Source organism: Episyrphus balteatus, chromosome 1, assembly GCF_945859705.1.
Source record: "Episyrphus balteatus chromosome 1, idEpiBalt1.1, whole genome shotgun sequence".
NCBI lineage: Eukaryota > Metazoa > Arthropoda > Insecta > Diptera > Syrphidae > Episyrphus > Episyrphus balteatus.
In genome coordinates this window covers 76,124,902-76,145,772 of record NC_079134.1, presented here as the reverse complement: position 1 = coordinate 76,145,772, position 20,871 = coordinate 76,124,902, and the positions used below count along the sequence as shown (strand labels likewise).

The window sequence follows — 20,871 nt, the reverse complement described above, 5'->3', positions numbered from 1 at the left end:
AAAAAATAACAAACTAATTGAGACCTTTCATTTGAAGTATGTATCAATGTGTTACACAAATGAGCCACGTCCCATACAAAAGTGTTTTAAAAACCGAAAAATGCATTGCGTCATGGGTGAAAACTGGTGATGGAATAGCCCAATTGATTTCCCAACACAGTTATGTAATTTTTTTGAACCAAGTTAATCGAGTGTCTAGTCAAAATGTATACTTTCCTGAATTTTATTACATACATTTTTAGACATAAAATGCATCACTGCACTTTCCCTGCACGAGATACAGACTTGTGCCCATACAAAAAAATAGTACACTCATCGAGACCTTTCATTTGATGCATGTCTCAATGTGTTACACCAATGGGCCAAAATGCCCACTCTCCTTTTCAAGCTTTTTAAGATAATGTGTTTGAGCAGTCAAAACAAACAAATTTTTTTTCTTTGATAATGAAAAAGTTAAGTTGATTTGCGTTTTTCTGTACTGAAAATAGTGTTGAAAAATAGTTAAATGTTTCCTTTATGGGAAACAATCCTAAAACATTGCGGCTTTTTGCGACTTTTTATAATATTGGCTTCAAAAGTAGTTGGGGACGGTGATTTTTCTTTTAATTAGATTTTTCTTTTTTGACACAGGATGGTAATTTTTCTTTCAAGAAATAAGCTTTCTGAATTTTTAAAAAGCTGTTCGTCTCGTGACATTACAGAAAAAAATTAATTTTTTGATATCAAAGGTTGAAATATTGAAATTTCGGAGCAAATAGAGAAAAATTTAACGGATTTTGATTTTGCATATATGAACATAGAAGAAGATGGCTGAGTGCCTCCAGAAATAACAACACCTTCTTAAAACAAAATATAAATTGGTTGCACTATGAAATATCGTTACCATGCCGGGCCTTGTTGGACGGCCTCAAATGGATTTTTCAGACCTAAGCGAACGGTCAAACAGACGTAAAACAGAAGATTTACGTTCTAACTATAATGCCGAAGAATTAAGTTATGCTGCGCGATGCAACTGCGAGAAAACGGGAAACTTGTTCATCAAATGTAATGAAAAATATAATATTTTCAACTCCTCAAAAAGATTTGAAAAAAAAATTGACCGAAAATTATTCCATATACAGCAGTTGTTGAAGGAAAATTAACTTAGTTTCATAATAACCATATGTATCCAAACTTAAGCCTCAATAAAATTTATTCATTCATTCATTCATTGGACAGCTCGGCGAAGAAGCCCAAGAATCACGAAACAAAGATATAAAGCGTTTCGAGAAAGTTTCCCAAGAAAATTTTCGAGGCAGCAATGAAAGATGTGTTTCATTATCTCTTGGTCTCTTCTGACCCATTAATAAGTGGTTTGAGAAAACTAAATCCTAAAACAAAAAATGCGTTTCCCTCTGAAGTACTTCAGTTTCTAATAGAACCAGAGATCGAGCAAGCAGACTTAGTTACAGTTTCACAACTCACAAGTCATTGAATGATATACACACATACAAACTCACACTCATGTTTATTTATGTATATAGTTGTTATCTATGCCTACATTATTTATTTATTTATAATAACGACTGTTCAACTGTGTTTTTTTCAATCTATTGAATGTATAAATATTGTATTATTAAATGTCAAATGAAAGAAACCCTATGGCGTAAAGTAAAAAAAACGACTTTTTTCATTTTTTGCTTCTTTTTTATCAATTTTCGTGTAAATTTACTTAAAAATGGTGAATTTTATGGAAATTATCTTTTTTTTATGTAATCATGCAATTATAAATTGAATAAACACAAAAAATAATTTTGGCCATGTTTTTGGGAAAATTTACCTGTGTGTTTCGGCACCATTTAGACTTATCCAATCGAGCTGGAATTTTGGCTATCTAAAAATCTGCAAAGGCGGAACATTTTATGGGGTTCCCCCGACCAAACTTCAAAAATCGATTTCTTGCGGTCACTCTAGTGGATATATGTGAAAGACACCGCTGCACAGTGTGCAATTTTGCCAATCTAGCGGAACTAAATTCGTGGTTCCAAGTACACTTAATTTTTGCTATGAAAACCAGTTTAATTATATTAAATATGTATTTCTACAAGTGCCTTATTGATTTTCAGATATATATATCTAATTATAAGTCCGATATGAGGCATCGGAGTACATAATGTACAAAATAGGTGGGGAAGAGCCGACATCGAGCAATCGATTATGGGAGTTGTTTATCAAAACTATCTATATCTCGAAAACGAAGCTAGAAATCGAAAAATTTTATTTAATCTTTTTGTCTTATATTATCATAAGGAGTCTAAAAAAATCTGATTTACGATTTTTGAAAATATCGAAAATACGTTTTTGGCCTATAAATCTGAACAAAAAAAAAAATATTGTATGGGGGCCGCAGCTATTCACAAAAACCCTTAACGGATTCTGATAAATAGAATATTGATCGAGGTCCTAAGCACCATTTCACGAAGGATACATCCGGATACATTTTTAAAACGCTTGACGAAGTCAGAACAAATAATTGAAATAAAGGGCCTAAGGTCTTGAAACAAAATTAAATTTTCTTCCATTTTAAGACACAACACATTTTTTTTGTGGTAACATCATAATAGAATACCCTACAAAAGATGAATTTCTGGTTTGGGCGTTTGTGTTGCCCTAGGACTCTCAAAAACACACTACTTGCGTGTTAACGTCATCTACCACAGCGATGGCTTTCACTATATTCACAGAAAACACTGTAAACAAATAGGTTTTGGGGGGAGAGACGCACGAAAGTTTCCAGGTTGGTATAGTTTGTCGATGAAGTAGGCACTTAACGAAAATTTCAATCGCATATATATTGCTCAATATATACTATAGTGCTACTTTTCTGTCAATAGCTGTATGTATTACTAAGACTGGAAACTTTCGTACGTCTCTAGTCTCTCCCCCCAAAACCCATTTGTTTACAATGTTGTCTGTGGATATTAGAGTGACCGCAACTCCCATAGAAAAAATTTTTTGTCGAATTTTTTTCGGGGGAACCGCATAAAATGTTCCGCCTTTGCAGATTTTTAGATAGCCAAAATTTCAGATTCTAACATAGCAGGTTCAACCCCCAATGGGTGCCCTATTTGTTTATTTTCAGTCAATTTTACTCTGTGCCTCTATTGTTGATAAAATTACTATATATTATTATCATGCCTATTACCGAAGACGCACATGCACTGCGGCGGGAGTGAGAGTCACTTTCACAAGATTTCGTATTACCGAAGCCGACGGTGCGGAAGTGATGGAATGACATTTGACATATGTCGGTATACAGTTCATCCCGGGGAGTTCACAGATTGAAATTTGATTCGGTTGCGGATCGAGTAGATTCCCGGGGACTGAGTCACTGCGTCTTCTGTAATAGGCATGTATATATTATTATTGTTGATAAAATTATTATATATTATACGAGAAGCATTTCGATTAGATACCTTTCTATAACATAGAAAGTTTCATTTTAAATCGAGTTTGCACTTCAGCTCTTTTTGATTTAAGTACTGAAAATTTAAATTGATGACAATATTTTGTTTTTTTTTAGTAAAACTAAACAAATTTAGCATCTGAGTTATGTGTAACAACATTACCTTTAATTTAATATATAAAAAGATAAAATAACCCCCTCTGTTTGGAAGCTAGAGCTAATTTTCTGCGAAAAACAGTGAAAAAACAGAGATTTTTGATACTTTGAGCGAGTGTCGCACACAGCTAAATTTTCCCAAATTCATGGCCGAAACTACGAATCTGATTGATCATGCGATGCAAATTGTAACTGTTTAATCAGTAGATGCTTTCAAAGTAGAACATTTTAATTTACGAGTGCAGTAGCAAGGTTGGTTTCTTATAAGAAGTAGTTTGCTTTGTTTTTTATTTAATTTTTTTTTGCGATTTTTAAAATAATTTAACATGGATTCTGTTGCTAGTGGTATGTTAAAAAAAGATACTGACAAAGATAATGCAAAATTTTAAGTCTAAAGTAAAGGAGACTGGGCACTTTTGTATGGGACGTGGCCCATCGGTGTAACACATTGTGACATACATGAAATGAAAGGTCTCGATGAGTGTATTGTTTTTTAGTATGGGCACAAGTCTGTATCTCGTGCAGGGAAAGTGCAGTGATGCATTTTATGTTCAAAAATATGTGTAATATAATTCAGAAAAGTATACATTTTGACTAGATGCTCGATTAAATTGTTTCAAAAACATTACATAACTGTGTTGGAAGTTCAATTGGGCTATTCCATCACCAGTTTTCACCCATGACTTAATGCATTTTTCGGTTTTTAAAACACTTTTGTATGGGACGTGGCTCATTGGTGTAACACATTGAGACACACATTAGATGAAAGATCTCAATGAGCGTGTTATTTTTTTGTATGGACAAAAGACTATCTCGTGCAGGGAAAGTGCAGTGGTACATTTTATGCTCAAAAATAAATGTAACACATTGAGACTTACATCAAATAAAAGGTACTGATGAGCGCATTATTCCTTTGAATGGACACAAAACTCTTTCTCGTGGAAGGTGGAGTGTTGCATTTTATGTTCAAAAATGTATTAGGTACAGCTTATTTTACATGTTTGTGTTTTTAGAACAAAAAAAGGTATGGTTTGGAGTTTAAATTCACTCCAACATTTTATTAGTAATATAACTTAAAGTTTGATTTGCATTTTTGAAAAATTAGTCACAACCATCGTATATTTAAATTACTTTCAAACCAACAAGGTAGTTTCGCACACGACTTCAAAGTACAGCAAATCATATACTAACTCAAACATTTTTTGGTATTGCATTTCATAAATCCATAAAAACCGATAAATGCATTTTTTGTTTTTTTAATTAGAGCAGTTGATGGATTAGTCCAACAAAACAAAGTTGTTATAAACATAAAATGCATCACTGCACTTTCCCTGCACGAGACACAGACTTTTGGCCATATAAAAAAATAACAAACTAATTGAGACCTTTCATTTGAAGTATGTATCAATGTGTTACACAAATGAGCCACGTCCCATACAAAAGTGTTTTAAAAACCGAAAAATGCATTGCGTCATGGGTGAAAACTGGTGATGGAATAGCCCAATTGATTTCCCAACACAGTTATGTAATTTTTTTGAACCAAGTTAATCGAGTGTCTAGTCAAAATGTATACTTTCCTGAATTTTATTACATACATTTTTAGACATAAAATGCATCACTGCACTTTCCCTGCACGAGATACAGACTTGTGCCCATACAAAAAAATAGTACACTCATCGAGACCTTTCATTTGATGCATGTCTCAATGTGTTACACCAATGGGCCAAAATGCCCACTCTCCTTTTCAAGCTTTTTAAGATAATGTGTTTGAGCAGTCAAAACAAACAAATTTTTTTTCTTTGATAATGAAAAAGTTAAGTTGATTTGCGTTTTTCTGTACTGAAAATAGTGTTGAAAAATAGTTAAATGTTTCCTTTATGGGAAACAATCCTAAAACATTGCGGCTTTTTGCGACTTTTTATAATATTGGCTTCAAAAGTAGTTGGGGACGGTGATTTTTCTTTTAATTAGATTTTTCTTTTTTGACACAGGATGGTAATTTTTCTTTCAAGAAATAAGCTTTCTGAATTTTTAAAAAGCTGTTCGTCTCGTGACATTACAGAAAAAAATTAATTTTTTGATATCAAAGGTTGAAATATTGAAATTTCGGAGCAAATAGAGAAAAATTTAACGGATTTTGATTTTGCATATATGAACATAGAAGAAGATGGCTGAGTGCCTCCAGAAATAACAACACCTTCTTAAAACAAAATATAAATTGGTTGCACTATGAAATATCGTTACCATGCCGGGCCTTGTTGGACGGCCTCAAATGGATTTTTCAGACCTAAGCGAACGGTCAAACAGACGCAAAACAGAAGATTTACGTTCTAACTATAATGCCGAAGAATTAAGTTATGCTGCGCGATGCAACTGCGAGAAAACGGGAAACTTGTTCATCAAATGTAATGAAAAATATAATATTTTCAACTCCTCAAAAAGATTTGAAAAAAAAATTGACCGAAAATTATTCCATATACAGCAGTTGTTGAAGGAAAATTAACTTAGTTTCATAATAACCATATGTATCCAAACTTAAGCCTCAATAAAATTTATTCATTCATTCATTCATTGGACAGCTCGGCGAAGAAGCCCAAGAATCACGAAACAAAGATATAAAGCGTTTCGAGAAAGTTTCCCAAGAAAATTTTCGAGGCAGCAATGAAAGATGTGTTTCATTATCTCTTGGTCTCTTCTGACCCATTAATAAGTGGTTTGAGAAAACTAAATCCTAAAACAAAAAATGCGTTTCCCTCTGAAGTACTTCAGTTTCTAATAGAACCAGAGATCGAGCAAGCAGACTTAGTTACAGTTTCACAACTCACAAGTCATTGAATGATATACACACATACAAACTCACACTCATGTTTATTTATGTATATAGTTGTTATCTATGCCTACATTATTTATTTATTTATAATAACGACTGTTCAACTGTGTTTTTTTCAATCTATTGAATGTATAAATATTGTATTATTAAATGTCAAATGAAAGAAACCCTATGGCGTAAAGTAAAAAAAACGACTTTTTTCATTTTTTGCTTCTTTTTTATCAATTTTCGTGTAAATTTACTTAAAAATGGTGAATTTTATGGAAATTATCTTTTTTTTATGTAATCATGCAATTATAAATTGAATAAACACAAAAAATAATTTTGGCCATGTTTTTGGGAAAATTTACCTGTGTGTTTCGGCACCATTTAGACTTATCCAATCGAGCTGGAATTTTGGCTATCTAAAAATCTGCAAAGGCGGAACATTTTATGGGGTTCCCCCGACCAAACTTCAAAAATCGATTTCTTGCGGTCACTCTAGTGGATATATGTGAAAGACACCGCTGCACAGTGTGCAATTTTGCCAATCTAGCGGAACTAAATTCGTGGTTCCAAGTACACTTAATTTTTGCTATGAAAACCAGTTTAATTATATTAAATATGTATTTCTACAAGTGCCTTATTGATTTTCAGATATATATATCTAATTATAAGTCCGATATGAGGCATCGGAGTACATAATGTACAAAATAGGTGGGGAAGAGCCGACATCGAGCAATCGATTATGGGAGTTGTTTATCAAAACTATCTATATCTCGAAAACGAAGCTAGAAATCGAAAAATTTTATTTAATTTTTTTGTCTTATATTATCATAAGGAGTCTAAAAAAATCTGATTTACGATTTTTGAAAATATCGAAAATACGTTTTTGGCCTATAAATCTGAACAAAAAAAAAATATTGTATGGGGGCCGCAGCTATTCACAAAAACCCTTAACGGATTCTGATAAATAGAATATTGATCGAGGTCCTAAGCACCATTTCACGAAGGATACATCCGGATACATTTTTAAAACGCTTGACGAAGTCAGAACAAATAATTGAAATAAAGGGCCTAAGGTCTTGAAACAAAATTAAATTTTCTTCCATTTTAAGACACAACACATTTTTTTTGTGGTAACATCATAATAGAATACCAAAAAATAATACAAAAAAATGTTTGTCCAGCTAGCTTTGATAAATAATAAAATACATAACTATTAGTTTCACTCAAAAAAATCAACTAACTTTAAATATATTTTTGCTTATTTTAATCTTATGTTCATGACTTTGCTGAACGCCGCATGCAGTTTTAATTTTTGTTTCTTTGTTAACATTTCATTGTATGGAATTTAACCTTTCATTATACATCAAAATATTTATATTCGGAAAACTTCGAATTTTAATAAAGTTCCACTAGATATGCCTAATTGTTAAAGCTGAAACACAATCACGCTTTGCCGTCGATTTTGACAACTGCGAAAAGTTCAACTATAGGAAATCTGTGTATCCTCACACAATGACGCTTTTCTTACGTACGCTTTTTTTGACAAACGTAAGGAAACGTAAGAAAGCGAGCAAAAGTTCAACCAGACTGAACTTTTGCTCGCTTTCTGACATTTAACAGACATAGTTACAGTCACCCACATTATTATTGCGCCAAATGTGAACAAAAAAAAATAAATTATTGCAAAACTATGTGTGTTTTTTAATTTCTCTATATAGATTTTGCACAAAAAAACGACATCGAGATATTTTAAATCAAAACAATTTACGTATTAAAAACAAAAAAAAATGTAATGATGTTTTAGACTGAGTTTTATTGTTAAAAACAATATATTTTGATTGGTTTTGTTTTTATAACTATAGGATTAAAGAATAAACAAATTTCTATGCATTTTTTAAACACATTAATATCCTTTTTCATTTTTCCACAATTAAATCAAGATAAAGACTTGGCCCAATAATTTTGTGAGTGACTGTGTTTTTTTTATTTGACAGCAGATTTTATGTTGCAATCAGCTCACTGTGGTTTCGCCCATATGACAAAAATAAAAAAAATAAAGTTCGTTTTTTCTGTCCCAAGTGACTTATTCTAATAAATAATAATTCAATATTTACTGCTGCATACATTTTTTCTTACAAGTCACGTGATATCTATTTTGTTTTAGCTTTCAAAGTGAACAGATTATTCAATTTTCGTTGAAAACAGGTGTTAATAAATTTGATAAAATTCAAGTATTTTTATTTTTTATAAAATTGAAGTTATCAATATTTTTTTGAAATGGAATTACAAAAGGAAGGTGTGTAGATTATTTTATTTATTTTTTTGTCATATTTGAACGCTTGATTTTATATTTATGTGGGTAGAGTCATGTACCATTTACGCGTTTTTTCTATTTTTGTCAATCTTCAAGTAAACTTTTAAAATAGTTCTTAACCTAACTTAAGCAAAAAAAGTTGTTTGTAATAAAGAATGATATGTCAGCTTTTAGAAAAACATAATCTTAGCACCCACAATCGACCACAAGTAGCGCAATTGAGGTTTAAGTGCTGTATGTTTTGAGCCTTTTTGAGCCGTTTTGATTTTTTGTTTTTATATTAATTTTCCTTAGGTACTATCTATTTTTGCCTGTAGTGTGTAAAAAACGTCTATGACATTTGGGCAGTAAAAAGTGGGGAGATAGTTGAGAAAAAATTACAAAATTTCAATTCCGTCATAGAAAATATAAGTTCTCCAGAAAAAAAAGGTTTAATTTTGACTTTTTGAAATTTCGAATTTTTAAAATTAATTGTATTTTTTTTTAACATGAGAATTACTTTTCCGAGTTTGATTTTGAAATAAAAATTGAATATACTATTAAAAAAAATTAATAAAACAAAAAAAAACAGAAAAAAATTTTGTGAGTGGGCGTGTCAGTGGGCGGAAATTTGATATGGTGAATTCTTTTGAGACTTTATATCATGCTTGAAAGTTTCATCCCTATTGAACAAGTAGTTCTGAAGTTATTGAATTATGACGCCATCTCCATACAACCCAAACCACTGTGCAGCTGTTCAAAGTCAAAGTGACAGAAGCGCGCTTTGAGGATTTCTCAACGTAACGCAACGAAGCGACGCCCTGAAGCGTGATTGTGTTTCAGCTTTAATTAGTTAACCAAAAATTAATTAATCATATCCCTTCAAGCAAACGCGTCCGACCTCGGTCCGAATCGGCTCCGAAGTGAGTCCGACCTCGACTACGAAACGGGTCTCACGGCGGCCCAAATTAGTATGGAAATTATAATCATAAACAAAAAATACCAAGACTGGAAACTCGGCGGTGAACTGACGTTTGCCTACAAGCTGCGAGGTGTGGTGAATGTCGTGAGCCTATCGTTGTGTTCGTGTCCAATGTGTGGTGAATGTCGTGAATCTATAAATGTGTCCGTGTTAACGTCATTTACCAACGTGGTGGCAATCACATATATTCACAGACAGCACTGTACACAAAAGGGTTTTGGGGAGAGACGTACGAAAGTTTCCAGTCTTGGTAATTTTTGTTTATGATTATAATCACCTCGGAGCCGCATATGTATTCGATTTCCTTCGAATTTTTGTTCATATACAAAAAGATGTAAATGTGTGAGTTAAATGGCGTGTCCAAATGGAGAAATCAAACAGAACTCTGTTTTCCTGCTTGAAGGGATCACCTTCTAAATTTATAAAAAAAAAAACTCAAATAAAAAATTATTTCATATACCTTTAATCTTATTGCATCCTGTCTTCGTTTCCATGGTCTTTGCAAAACAAGATAAACAGGTAGTGTCACGATATCGTAAACTAGGGTTATCACATTAATTGCACCTATTGCACCTTGAATCCAGAAACTATCCATCCTTAAATTAAAAACGGTTAACTATTATTGAGTGTAGTAATTAGTTTAAATTGCTTAATTAAGTAAAAAAAAACTTAGTGTTTTCCAGTTTTCTATCTTGAATTTTTGTTTAAAAGGGCCCCGCTCTAATTAAATGGAAAATTGGTTTTACTAGAAAATTAGCTTTTTCAACAGAGAGTAAGTCCTTGACATTTTGAACAGAATTCTTTATTCGTGCGACTGGATTTGGGATAAGACTTCATTAATTAATTTTTATCCTTGTGAAGTACTTCCGAAACCAATAAAATGCATTTTTGCATTTAACACTTTGTTTAGATTGTCTCAATGATGTAACATTTTGATTTGTGTTTAAGTGCAAAATATGATGCTCTGTCATTTTACCTGAGCCTGAAGACCTATATCTTTAATATCCAACCAATAGAACTCAAACTGTAAGCTTTAAAAAAAAAAACAATGTTGAGCCAATTTTGAGAGTTTTGTTATTAATTTTTTTGTTAGTTTGAATCGTTTGAAAACCCTCGAACTAAGGGCGTGTGTGAATTGCGTTAAATAGTTAACACCGTGTAAAATTTTTGACACTATTGAGGATTATTGTTTAAAATTTTGTCTGCCTTTTTTCTGCCATGATACCTACTCCATTTTAATAAAAAAAAAAAACAAAACAAAACCATCTGGAAAAAAAATTTTACTCAATTTTAACCAGGTCCCACAGCCCAACAAATTTTTAACAGCTGAAAATTTTGTATTCACCTCAATAGTGTCAAAAATTTTACACGGTGTTAACTATTTAACGCAATTCACACACGGCCTAAATCTCGAAGTTGTTGGCTTAAAAATCTTATATTATGAGTTCTATTGATTGGATATTCAAGATTGATTTCTTAATGAGGGAAAATAATAGAGGATTATATTTTAAATTGAAAATAAAAATATAATTCAATTTGGCCTTCACACACTGAAAGATGCATTAAAAATACTCATATTGCAATATCTCACATTCTTAATGCAATAGAGCCAAACCTCCATAGCAATTTTTTTCCAAAGTTATAGTCATTTAATACCAATTTCATTAATGGCCACCGAACGTCCATTAAAAATTAGCAAATTCAAAGGAGAATGGGCAATTAATGACATTGGTATTAAATTACTATAACTTTGGAAAAAAAAATTGCATTTTAAAATCAATAACAGAAGTCTTGAAAAAGACGTTTCTTATCATTTAAATTTCAAAATATTGAAGTTTAATTATTTTATTTGATATAGTCCGGTCAAATTAGACTAAAATAAAGGGGTCAGGTTACATTAATTCCCAGCAAGCTGAAAATTGGTAGGATTGTTGTAAACACCATCATAAATTAAATCTAAAAAGTCCTCATCGATCCGAGGTCTGGAAAAAAATTTACGGGGGGTCAAAGGTCACAAAAACTGGTTTTTCACGATTTTCAGCAAAACGGTAAGTCTTATCAAAAAATTTTCAACGCAAGAATTGTAGACCAGATTATTATATATAAAAAGTGTCATGACACTTTTTTTCCTAAGACCCACCGTTTCTTAGGTATAACTATTCAAAAAGTTGAAGTTGATTTGTAATCGTCATAATCTGGTCTATTCTGAAAAAAACTCCTAACTGAAAAGTTCCTGAAATTTTATTATTTTTTTAGCTTGATTTTTTTTCTTAAATGGTTAAGAATACGAGGAAAGCAAAAAAAAAATGGAAATTTTCGCCATTTTTTCCGATTGGGGCCCTTCTCCCGAAACCATTTCCCTAGGAATTTTTGTTTAGATTATGTCTGAATATATACAGGGTGTGCAATAGAAAATGGACAACCCTAAAACGGCTGATAGCTACACTTATGACTTTTCTAAAAAGAGATAGAAAAAAGTTCTATCGCAACCAGTTCATAAAATATTGGCTTTTTTTCGTTCAGTGTATTTTAAATTTTATCATCTTATGTTTTCGTTCACTACAACCACGAATGTATGAATTTTACTTATTTCTTTTTTTTTTATCATTTTCTACAATAATTGTATGAGTACATAAAAGCTTTAAGAACTGCAAAGCTATTGCACATTTTTGTAAAAAAAATTTTGAAATCTGTTTTTTGATGCAAAATGTAAAAAAAGTATTTTATGAAAAATTTTAAACACTTGTGGTATAAAATAAATCTATAGAAACCTAAGTGGCCAACTTTCTTAAAAATATTCTCGTCTAAGGGGAATATTTTTAAGAAAGTTGAAAGTTCTCGTCTAAGGGGAATATTTTTAAGAAAGTTGGCCACTTAGGTTTCTATAGATTTATTTTATACCACAGGTGTTTAAAAATTTTCATAAAATACTTTTTTACATTTTGCATCAAAAAACAGATTTCAAAATTTTTTTTACAAAAATGTGCAATAGCTTTGCAGTTCTTAAAGCTTTTATGTACTCATACAATTATTGTAGAAAATGATAAAAAAAAGAAATAATTAAAATTCATATATTCGTGGTTGTAGTGAACGAAAACATAAGATGATAAAATTTAAAATACACTGAACGAAAAAAAGCCAATATTTTATGAACTGGTTGCCATAGAACTTTTTTTCTATATCTTTTTAGAACAGTCATAAGTGTAGCTATCAGCCGTTTTAGGGTTGTCCATTTTCTATTGCACACCCTGTATATATTCAGACATAATCTAAACAAAAATTCCTAGGGAAATGGTTTCGGGAGAAGGGCCCCAATCGGAAAAAATGGCGAAAATTTCCATTTTTTTTTGCTTTCCCCGTATTCTTAACCATTTAAGAAAAAAAATCAAGCTCAAAAAATAATAAAATTTCAGGAACTTTTCAGTTAGGAGTTTTTTTCAGAATAGACCAGATTATGACGATTACAAATCAACTTCAACTTTTTGAATAGTTATACCTAAGAAACGGTGGGTCTTAGGAAAAAAAGTGTCATGACACTTTTTAAATATAATAATCTGGTCTACAATTCTTGCGTTGAAAATTTTTTGATAAGACTTACCGTTTTGCTGAAAATCGTGAAAAACCAGTTTTTGTGACCTTTGACCCCCCGTAAATTTTTTTCCAGACCTCGGATCGATGAGGACTTTTTAGATTTAATTTATGATGGTGTTAACAACAATCCTACCAATTTTCAGCTTGCTGGGAATTAATGTAACCTCGAATGTCTAAATTGACCGGACTAATAAGAATTCAAAAATTTTGTTTGAATTACACAAACAAATCTTATCTAAAAAGTCAAGTTAAAAAAGAGACAAAATTTAATCTAACATTTTTCTTTGAACAAATTGACTATAAATAGTCACAATCTGACCTTCTATTAACAGTATTATCTGTATCTAAAATGTGTTACATTTCTAGTAACATTTTTTTACTATAATGTAGAGATGCCGCGAACATTGATTTGGCCGAATACCGAATATTCGGCCGCCGAATATTCGGCCAAGGACACTTTGAAAAAAACGTTGGTAGTTTCAAAAATTGTATACTTTATCTCAAGAATAGATGTGGCTTAAAAAATTCCCAACAACATCGTATTGTAACCATGAATAGGACTGTTCGCCCAGATCGAATGGCGGCGGATCCATACAAGTGGTGGTCAACACAAACTACAAAATTTCGAATTTTTACAACATTTGCCAAAGTCTACCTTTCGTCTCCTGGGACAAGTGTTTACAGCGAAAGACTATTTTTCGAAGCAGGAATAGTCTACGAAGATAAACGTAATCGTTTACTACCAACAAATGCGGAACAAATAGTTTTCATTCACCACAACTCGCCCTTAATAGATTATAAGTACTAAAATTACAATTTTTTGATAAAACACACATTTTGGTATAATAATTTATGTCTTTTTTCTTCTCCATTTGGTATTCGGCCGAATAGTTAAACTATTCGGCCGAATACCGAATACCAGAAAAATAGGCCAAATAGGCCGAATACCGAATAGAGGCCGAATGTTCGCGGCATCTCTACTATAATGTCTCTCTGTCTGTAATATGTCTATGTTATTGAAATCTGGTCTATGTCCTTCGTCTATAGTCTATACAAAGCAAAGCTAACGCTGTTTTTTTTTTGGAATTCCCACTTTTTATATCTGATCTATGACCAGTGATTCTTTTCCTAAGTTTCTGCATTGAAGTACCTACATAAACCGAAGGATAGTGATTTGTTCTATCACCTAAACACTTTGCTTGAAAAAAAAGTAGCCTATTTTTCAAACAATGCAATTATTTAGATTGAAACCTATTATTTGAGATTGTCTAGAAAAACTATACTTTTGTTTTAGAAAATATTGAGAAAGATTGAAAAAAAAACGATTTTTAAGATCGAGTTTTTGATAAAATTCAAATAAAGCCGAATATAATAACAAAATATGTCGATGACATTTTATAATCATGAAATGTAGTCATGTTAATTCTACTCTAAGGGCTTTAAATTCTTTTCATCCGAAAATGCAGTTTACAGTTGAGTATGAAAATAATGGACAACTTCCATATCTTGACTAATAGGCTTTATTTAAGAGTGTATAATTTTGTATTTTAATACTGAAGAATACATGTTTAAGCTCTTTTGTTTTTTATTAATACGTTTTTATAAGTTTCAATTGTAATTGACATTCAAACTAACTTACTAGTTAACTAACTTAATAACTTACTATGTAATGAAATCTTAGCAGAAAGTTTTAATCCTCTTCCAAACATCGCGTCGAACCAACGGCGTATACAAAACTTAAACAAGAAATTGTTATGTGATTTGCAAAATGTCGAAGTTTTAGAACATGAACGAAAATGAAAAGTGAAAAATTTTTTCGGTATTCAAACCAACTATTTTCCTATATTTGGGGATATTTTTAGCAACCGCTGTGCTGGATTAGGATTATTTTGATTCGTTCGATAATATAAGGCATTGATAGGCTACAAGTTAAGCTGTGTTGTAGAATTTTGTATGAATATTGACTAAACCGATAAAATAGATAAGAATATAAGCAAGCTTGTCTAAAGGCAAATTAAATATTTTAAGCAAGCTTAGATCACTTAAAATATCCTTCGATAATCAATTTAAGAAAATCTAATAAATATAACTGAATATGTTTTATATTTTAAACCGTCGATAAATACCTCAAAGCTGACGAAATCAGAGCCGAAAATTGTAAAATCCTTAGTGAGTGATCTAAAGCATTTCTTTAATTAGTATTGGCGTTTGAAATTTCGAAAAAACATCTACCCTAAAACTAGCATAATTTTGTTTAATATTTTCTGTTACGACAAAAATATTTTTTTTGGTCTTTACTATTTTCACAGAGGTACCTATTTGAATCCTGTAACCCCCTCGTCTTAAAAAAAAAATAAAAATTCGCGTACAATTTTAAAACAAAATTTAAAAAAAATTATATTTTCAAACACAATTTTTTTGGAAAAACTTTGCGATTCGTTTGTCTGAGGTTAGGAAGACAATTAATTCGAAAGTTACCAGTGTTATTAAATTAAAATGATTTTTATTTTAACTTATAAAATAATTCTGGACTAGCGGAAAACAATGCAGAGTTGTTTAAAGGCAAATTATTGAATCGAAGGACTTGTACATTACTAGGGATCGGGTTTCCATGCAAATGCATGTTTTTTTAGGAACACCTCGGAAGCATGGCAACGAAGTATGTACACGAATCAGGATATTTCCTTTAAAATGGCAATCAATTATTAGCATTTTTTTTTGCATATTTTGACATATTTCGGAAATAAATGCATGTTTTTCGTGCATATTTTCAAAAAAATTGGCAAAAATAACGAAATTTCACGCTTAAAATTTTTGACTAAAAGTGACTGAAAGTCAATTGGAAAAAAGTCAAAAACGTAAGCAAATGCTGTGCAAAACTGGCAAATCAACGTTGTCCAAACTCATAAAAAACACGCTCAAATGATAAATTGGATTATTTAAGAGTAAATTTTCGCCAATTTTTTTTATTGTTTTTAAAGAAAACCCCCAATATTTCCAAAAAGTTACATCTTTGAACTCGGAAATGGTTTCGTATATAGATTTCATAAAAGTTACGTTAAATCTTTTTATAATTTTAAAGAAATATTGATATTTTACAAATTCATGTGGCCTTTAAAGCATATTTAAAGTGCATATTTTTTTTTTTAAGAGTATATTTTGAGCGCATATTTTTCGTTTTTAAGTGTATGAAAATCCTATCCCTATGCATTACACTGTACTTTAAGGACTAACTGGTTAGACTAAAGGTTGAACCCTAAACAAAAGCAAACGAATTACACAATATTTTTGTTTGGTTATTCTTAGAACTCTTCGGAACTGCTCGATTCGATATGCAAAACGAACAAACTGTAATATTTTTAATTCAAATTTGGCATGACAAACCCCCCCCCCCCCCCCCCCTAGTTAGCTAGTTAGTTAGTTAGTCATTAGTTAATAAGTTAGTTTGAATGTCAATTACAATTGAAACTTATAAAAACGTATTAATAAAAAACTAAAGAGCTTACACATGTATTTTTCAGTATTCAAAAACAAAATTATACACTCTTAAATAAAACAAGCCTATTATTACATTATGGATTATGCCTACGCTCTATTCCAAAAACGGTTGATACAGAAAAATGCATAAGGCAATATTTGTAGATAATTTTATGACGAACAATTTTTCTACAGACCCCTACGACCTACGAGCAACAGATCACGAGATATATGCGAAAAACTGATTCTTTTGACCTCTATAACTTCTAACGCCGCCGGCACGATATCAATGTCGATTTTTCACATCTTCATTACAACGCCGTAACGAAGATGTATACCAAAATTCAGCCCAATAGGAATTTTTCCGCAGATTGGGGTTAAAAATGCCTAAAATTACCGGACTAGTAATGGTAATAAGAAAAAACAACAAAATGATATTTGATTGGTATAAGAAACCAACATCTTCGGGTCGTCTCATTAATTATAATTCCAAACAGCCTAAACAAGTTATAATTAATACGGCAACAAAATTCATAAAAAGAGTATTAGATATCAGTGACATTGTCTTTCGTCAAAAGAAAATTAAAATAATCACGGATACCTTTTTTGCCAATTCGTTTCCTTTAAATATAATTAGAACATTATTGAATCAGCACTTTGCCGCAGTGGTTCAGGCAAATTTAGTAACAAATGTTACACAGTTTTCATAAAAAAGTGTTCTATTAATTCCAAATCCTTCAAATAGAATGTTAAACGCTCCTATAAGGAATAAAGAAAACGTTCGTTTAGCATTTAAATCAGCAAAAACATTAAGTACTTCTTTGTTTTCAAATTTAAAAGGCGATTTTTCCAAAAATGAAAAATCAAGCAAAGTGTTTAGGTGATGGAACGAATCACTGTAATTCGGTTTATGAAGGTAATTCAATGCAGAAACTAAAGAATAGAATCACTGGTCATAGATCAGATATAAATAGTGGGAATTCCCAAAAAACAGCGTAAGCTTTGCATTGTATAGACTATAGACGAAGGACATCAGATTTCAATATCATAGAAATATTACAGACAGAGAGTAATTATAGTAAATGAATGTTACTACAAATGTTACACATTTTAGATACAGATAATACTTTTAATAGAAGGTCAGATTGTGACGGACTTAGTAGTATTTATAGTCAGATGCCCAAAGAAATATGTTAGATTAAATTTTGTCTCTTTTTTAACTTAAAATTTTAGATAAGATTTGTTTTGTAAAATAATTAAATTTCAACATTTTGAAATTTCAATGATAAGAAACGTCTTTTTCAAGACTTCTGTTATTGATTTTAAAATATTTTACCAAACAACAAAATAAAAAAAACAATATTATAAGTATATATATTTAGTATTTATCTGTTATTTTTAAGAAATTTTATGTATAGAGTCCTGAAGAAAGGTATATTCATACCTGAAACATCGTCTGATACAGATAGGAAACTCAGAAAAGACCTATAGCCCACAAAAAGTAGAATTCACTTTAGTTTTATAGATCTTTCTTTATTTATTTCTAAAGTTATTTAATTAAGGCTTTATTAAACAAAGTTAAAGTATTTTTAATATACAAGTTAATCTGGTTTTATTTAAAAGGTTTCTGGTATTCGGCTTCCGGTTTTCTGGTTTCTGGTTTCAGGCTTTCTGGTATTCTTGTACTCTGGTACTCCGGTATTCGGACTTCGGGTTATCTTGCCTTTCAGGTACTGGTTTTTACATGGATTTCTCACGGCCGAGGTTTTCAATTAAACTACTTCCGCCGGCATCAAACAGCTTTCGCTGGTATCGAAAGGATCGTAAAGGAAATCAAAACAGTTTCCACTAGCGGTCACACGGCTTTCGCTGGCTCGCGTTGGTCATACGGCTTCGTACAGCTTTCTATGGCCTTGAACGACTTGCGCCGATGTCAAACAGTTTTCACTGACTTCATACAGCCTTCACTGGCCTCAAACGGCTAGCACCGGTATCAAACAGTTTTCACTGGCTTCATACAGCTTTCGCTGGCTTCAAACGGCTTGCGCCGGTATCAAACAGTTTTCACTGGCTTCGTACAGCTTTCGCCTCAAACAGCTTGCGCCGGTATCAAACAGTTTTCACTGGCTTCGTACAGCTTTCGCCTCAAACAGCTTGCGCCGGTGTCAAACAGTTTTCACTGGCGGTCAAACAGCTTTCGCTAGCCTCAAACGGCTTGCGCCGGTATCTAATGTCTTTCGCCAGTATCTAACAGTTTTCACTGGCTGTTAACTTCTCGACGACTGGGGACAGACTGATCGATGTTCACTATTCGACGTCTCTGGGTAACCTGTAATTTTTACTTGATGACGAATGCGAATTTGTTAAGGAATTTTTGTAATGCTTCATTGCAAGTTAAAGGCCAACATTATATTTATTATCACCCTTAATAAATTGGCGCTCCTACAGCAAGTGGTTTTTTGTCGTTTTAGTACAAACATAGGGGTGTATGTCTATAGGGGAAGTGGGGGCAAGACCGCCTATGGGGACAAGACCGTTTTTGTACTATGTTGTATGAAAAAAAAAATAAAATTGGCAACACTTGCAATATAAAATAGATGCCTCTTGGTACGATCGATCTCGTCTGTAACTTTTAGCAAGATCGGTTAAGACGCCGAAAATTACGGTAATTTTTTTAATTTTTCATCAAATTGTTATTGTTTAAGTCAAAAGTCAGTTGAATTTTAAGACTGAAAAAATTTAAATTTTTAACTTTTCCTTTTTTTTTATAATAGAAAGTGAATATTCAAAAGTATTTTCTGCGAAGAAGGAGTCATAAAGATAAAAGAACATCAGATATGATATGATTGGGGCAAGACCGCCCGTGTGCGAAATTGGAAGCTCTGGTAGCTAAAAAAAAGAGAAAAAAGAAGTTCACCGTTAAACTGTCTTCTTTTAAAAAGACGAAAACTTAACTGCAAGAAAAAAAACTTCTTTTTGTTACACCGAAAAAAAAAACCAATATCAATTTAACATTTTTTAAATATCAAATTAACATTTTTTAAATATCAGCCAAAAATGCTCTATAAAATGTGTTTTATGATATTTAAAATGTCAAAACAACATTTTTACTATCAGGATGATATTTAAATGTCACATTTTGGTAATTTTTTTTTGATATTTTATTATCATTTTTTCATATCAATTTCTCATTCCAAATTATTGAAAAATATTAAATAAAAAATTCTAAATGTGTACTAATTTAAAGGCGCTTTGTGTTTTTTCGAAGTAAAATGTATGATTTGCTGAGAAAATTTAATCGGCAAAAGGATTTTACTTCACACAGTTTGGGAGAAAATAACCAAACAATTATATCACCTGTAATAGAAAAAATAATATCACTACTATTTTGTAAAGAATATTCACTTTCATTAATGTTTTGAAAAAAGAAAGAAAACACTTAAAATAATAAAAATAATAAAAAAGAAAAAGAAAGAAATAGGTTTCATTATAAAAAAACTAAAACGTAAAATCTAGTCAACATTGATATTTTAACTGTAAAAGTGAAATTTTCACTATCTACTTAAACTTAAAAAAATTTCAAAATAATATTTTAATTATCAAAGTGAAATTTTCACTATCCCATCTGAAATTAAAAAATGCCAAAATGATATGATAAAATATCAAAATTGATATTTTAATTGTTGGACGACTTTTGTCACTGAAAAATGTTAATTTGATAGCTGTTATTATCAAATTTTTTTTTCGGTGTACATTAAATATAATTTTAATGTTTTAAAAAAAGATTTAAATATCAATTTAGTCTTTATGGTTCTTACGGGTGGATATCAATAAATCTTGTCCATCTCATTCAAGTTTTTGTTAATTAATTACCATTGCTTGAAAAGGCTAAGAGCAGTGATAAAATACAGGGGAATTAATTTGAAAAAAAAGTAATGAAAAATCAACGATTTCACATACAATAATGTGCTTTTTATTCCTTTTTGTAGCCAAAAAAGTCATTTATTTTGTTTTAATAAAAGCTGTTTTATTAAATAGTTTTTGAAAAAAAAAAAAATAAAACAAAATTCAAACTAATTTTTCAAGGATTTATGTAACTACATAAGTAG

The 20,871-nt window shown here is 31.2% G+C and overlaps 1 protein-coding gene across 4 annotated transcripts in view; it reads right to left on the bottom strand.

The window, feature by feature from the left end:
* The window catches only part of LOC129905219 (fatty acid CoA ligase Acsl3), a 383,246-nt gene that overhangs the window by 249,046 nt on the left and 113,329 nt on the right, over positions 1-20,871 (bottom strand). For 3 of the 4 annotated variants that reach the window (XM_055980646.1, XM_055980645.1, XM_055980649.1), the window contains one exon: positions 10,155-10,290. In XM_055980646.1, coding sequence (XP_055836621.1) covers positions 10,155-10,289 — 135 coding nt within the window. In that variant the 5' untranslated portion in view covers position 10,290. Of the gene's footprint in view, positions 1-10,154; positions 10,311-20,871 lie in introns of all 4 variants that reach the window. The other variant, XM_055980647.1, reaches the window with a different exon arrangement.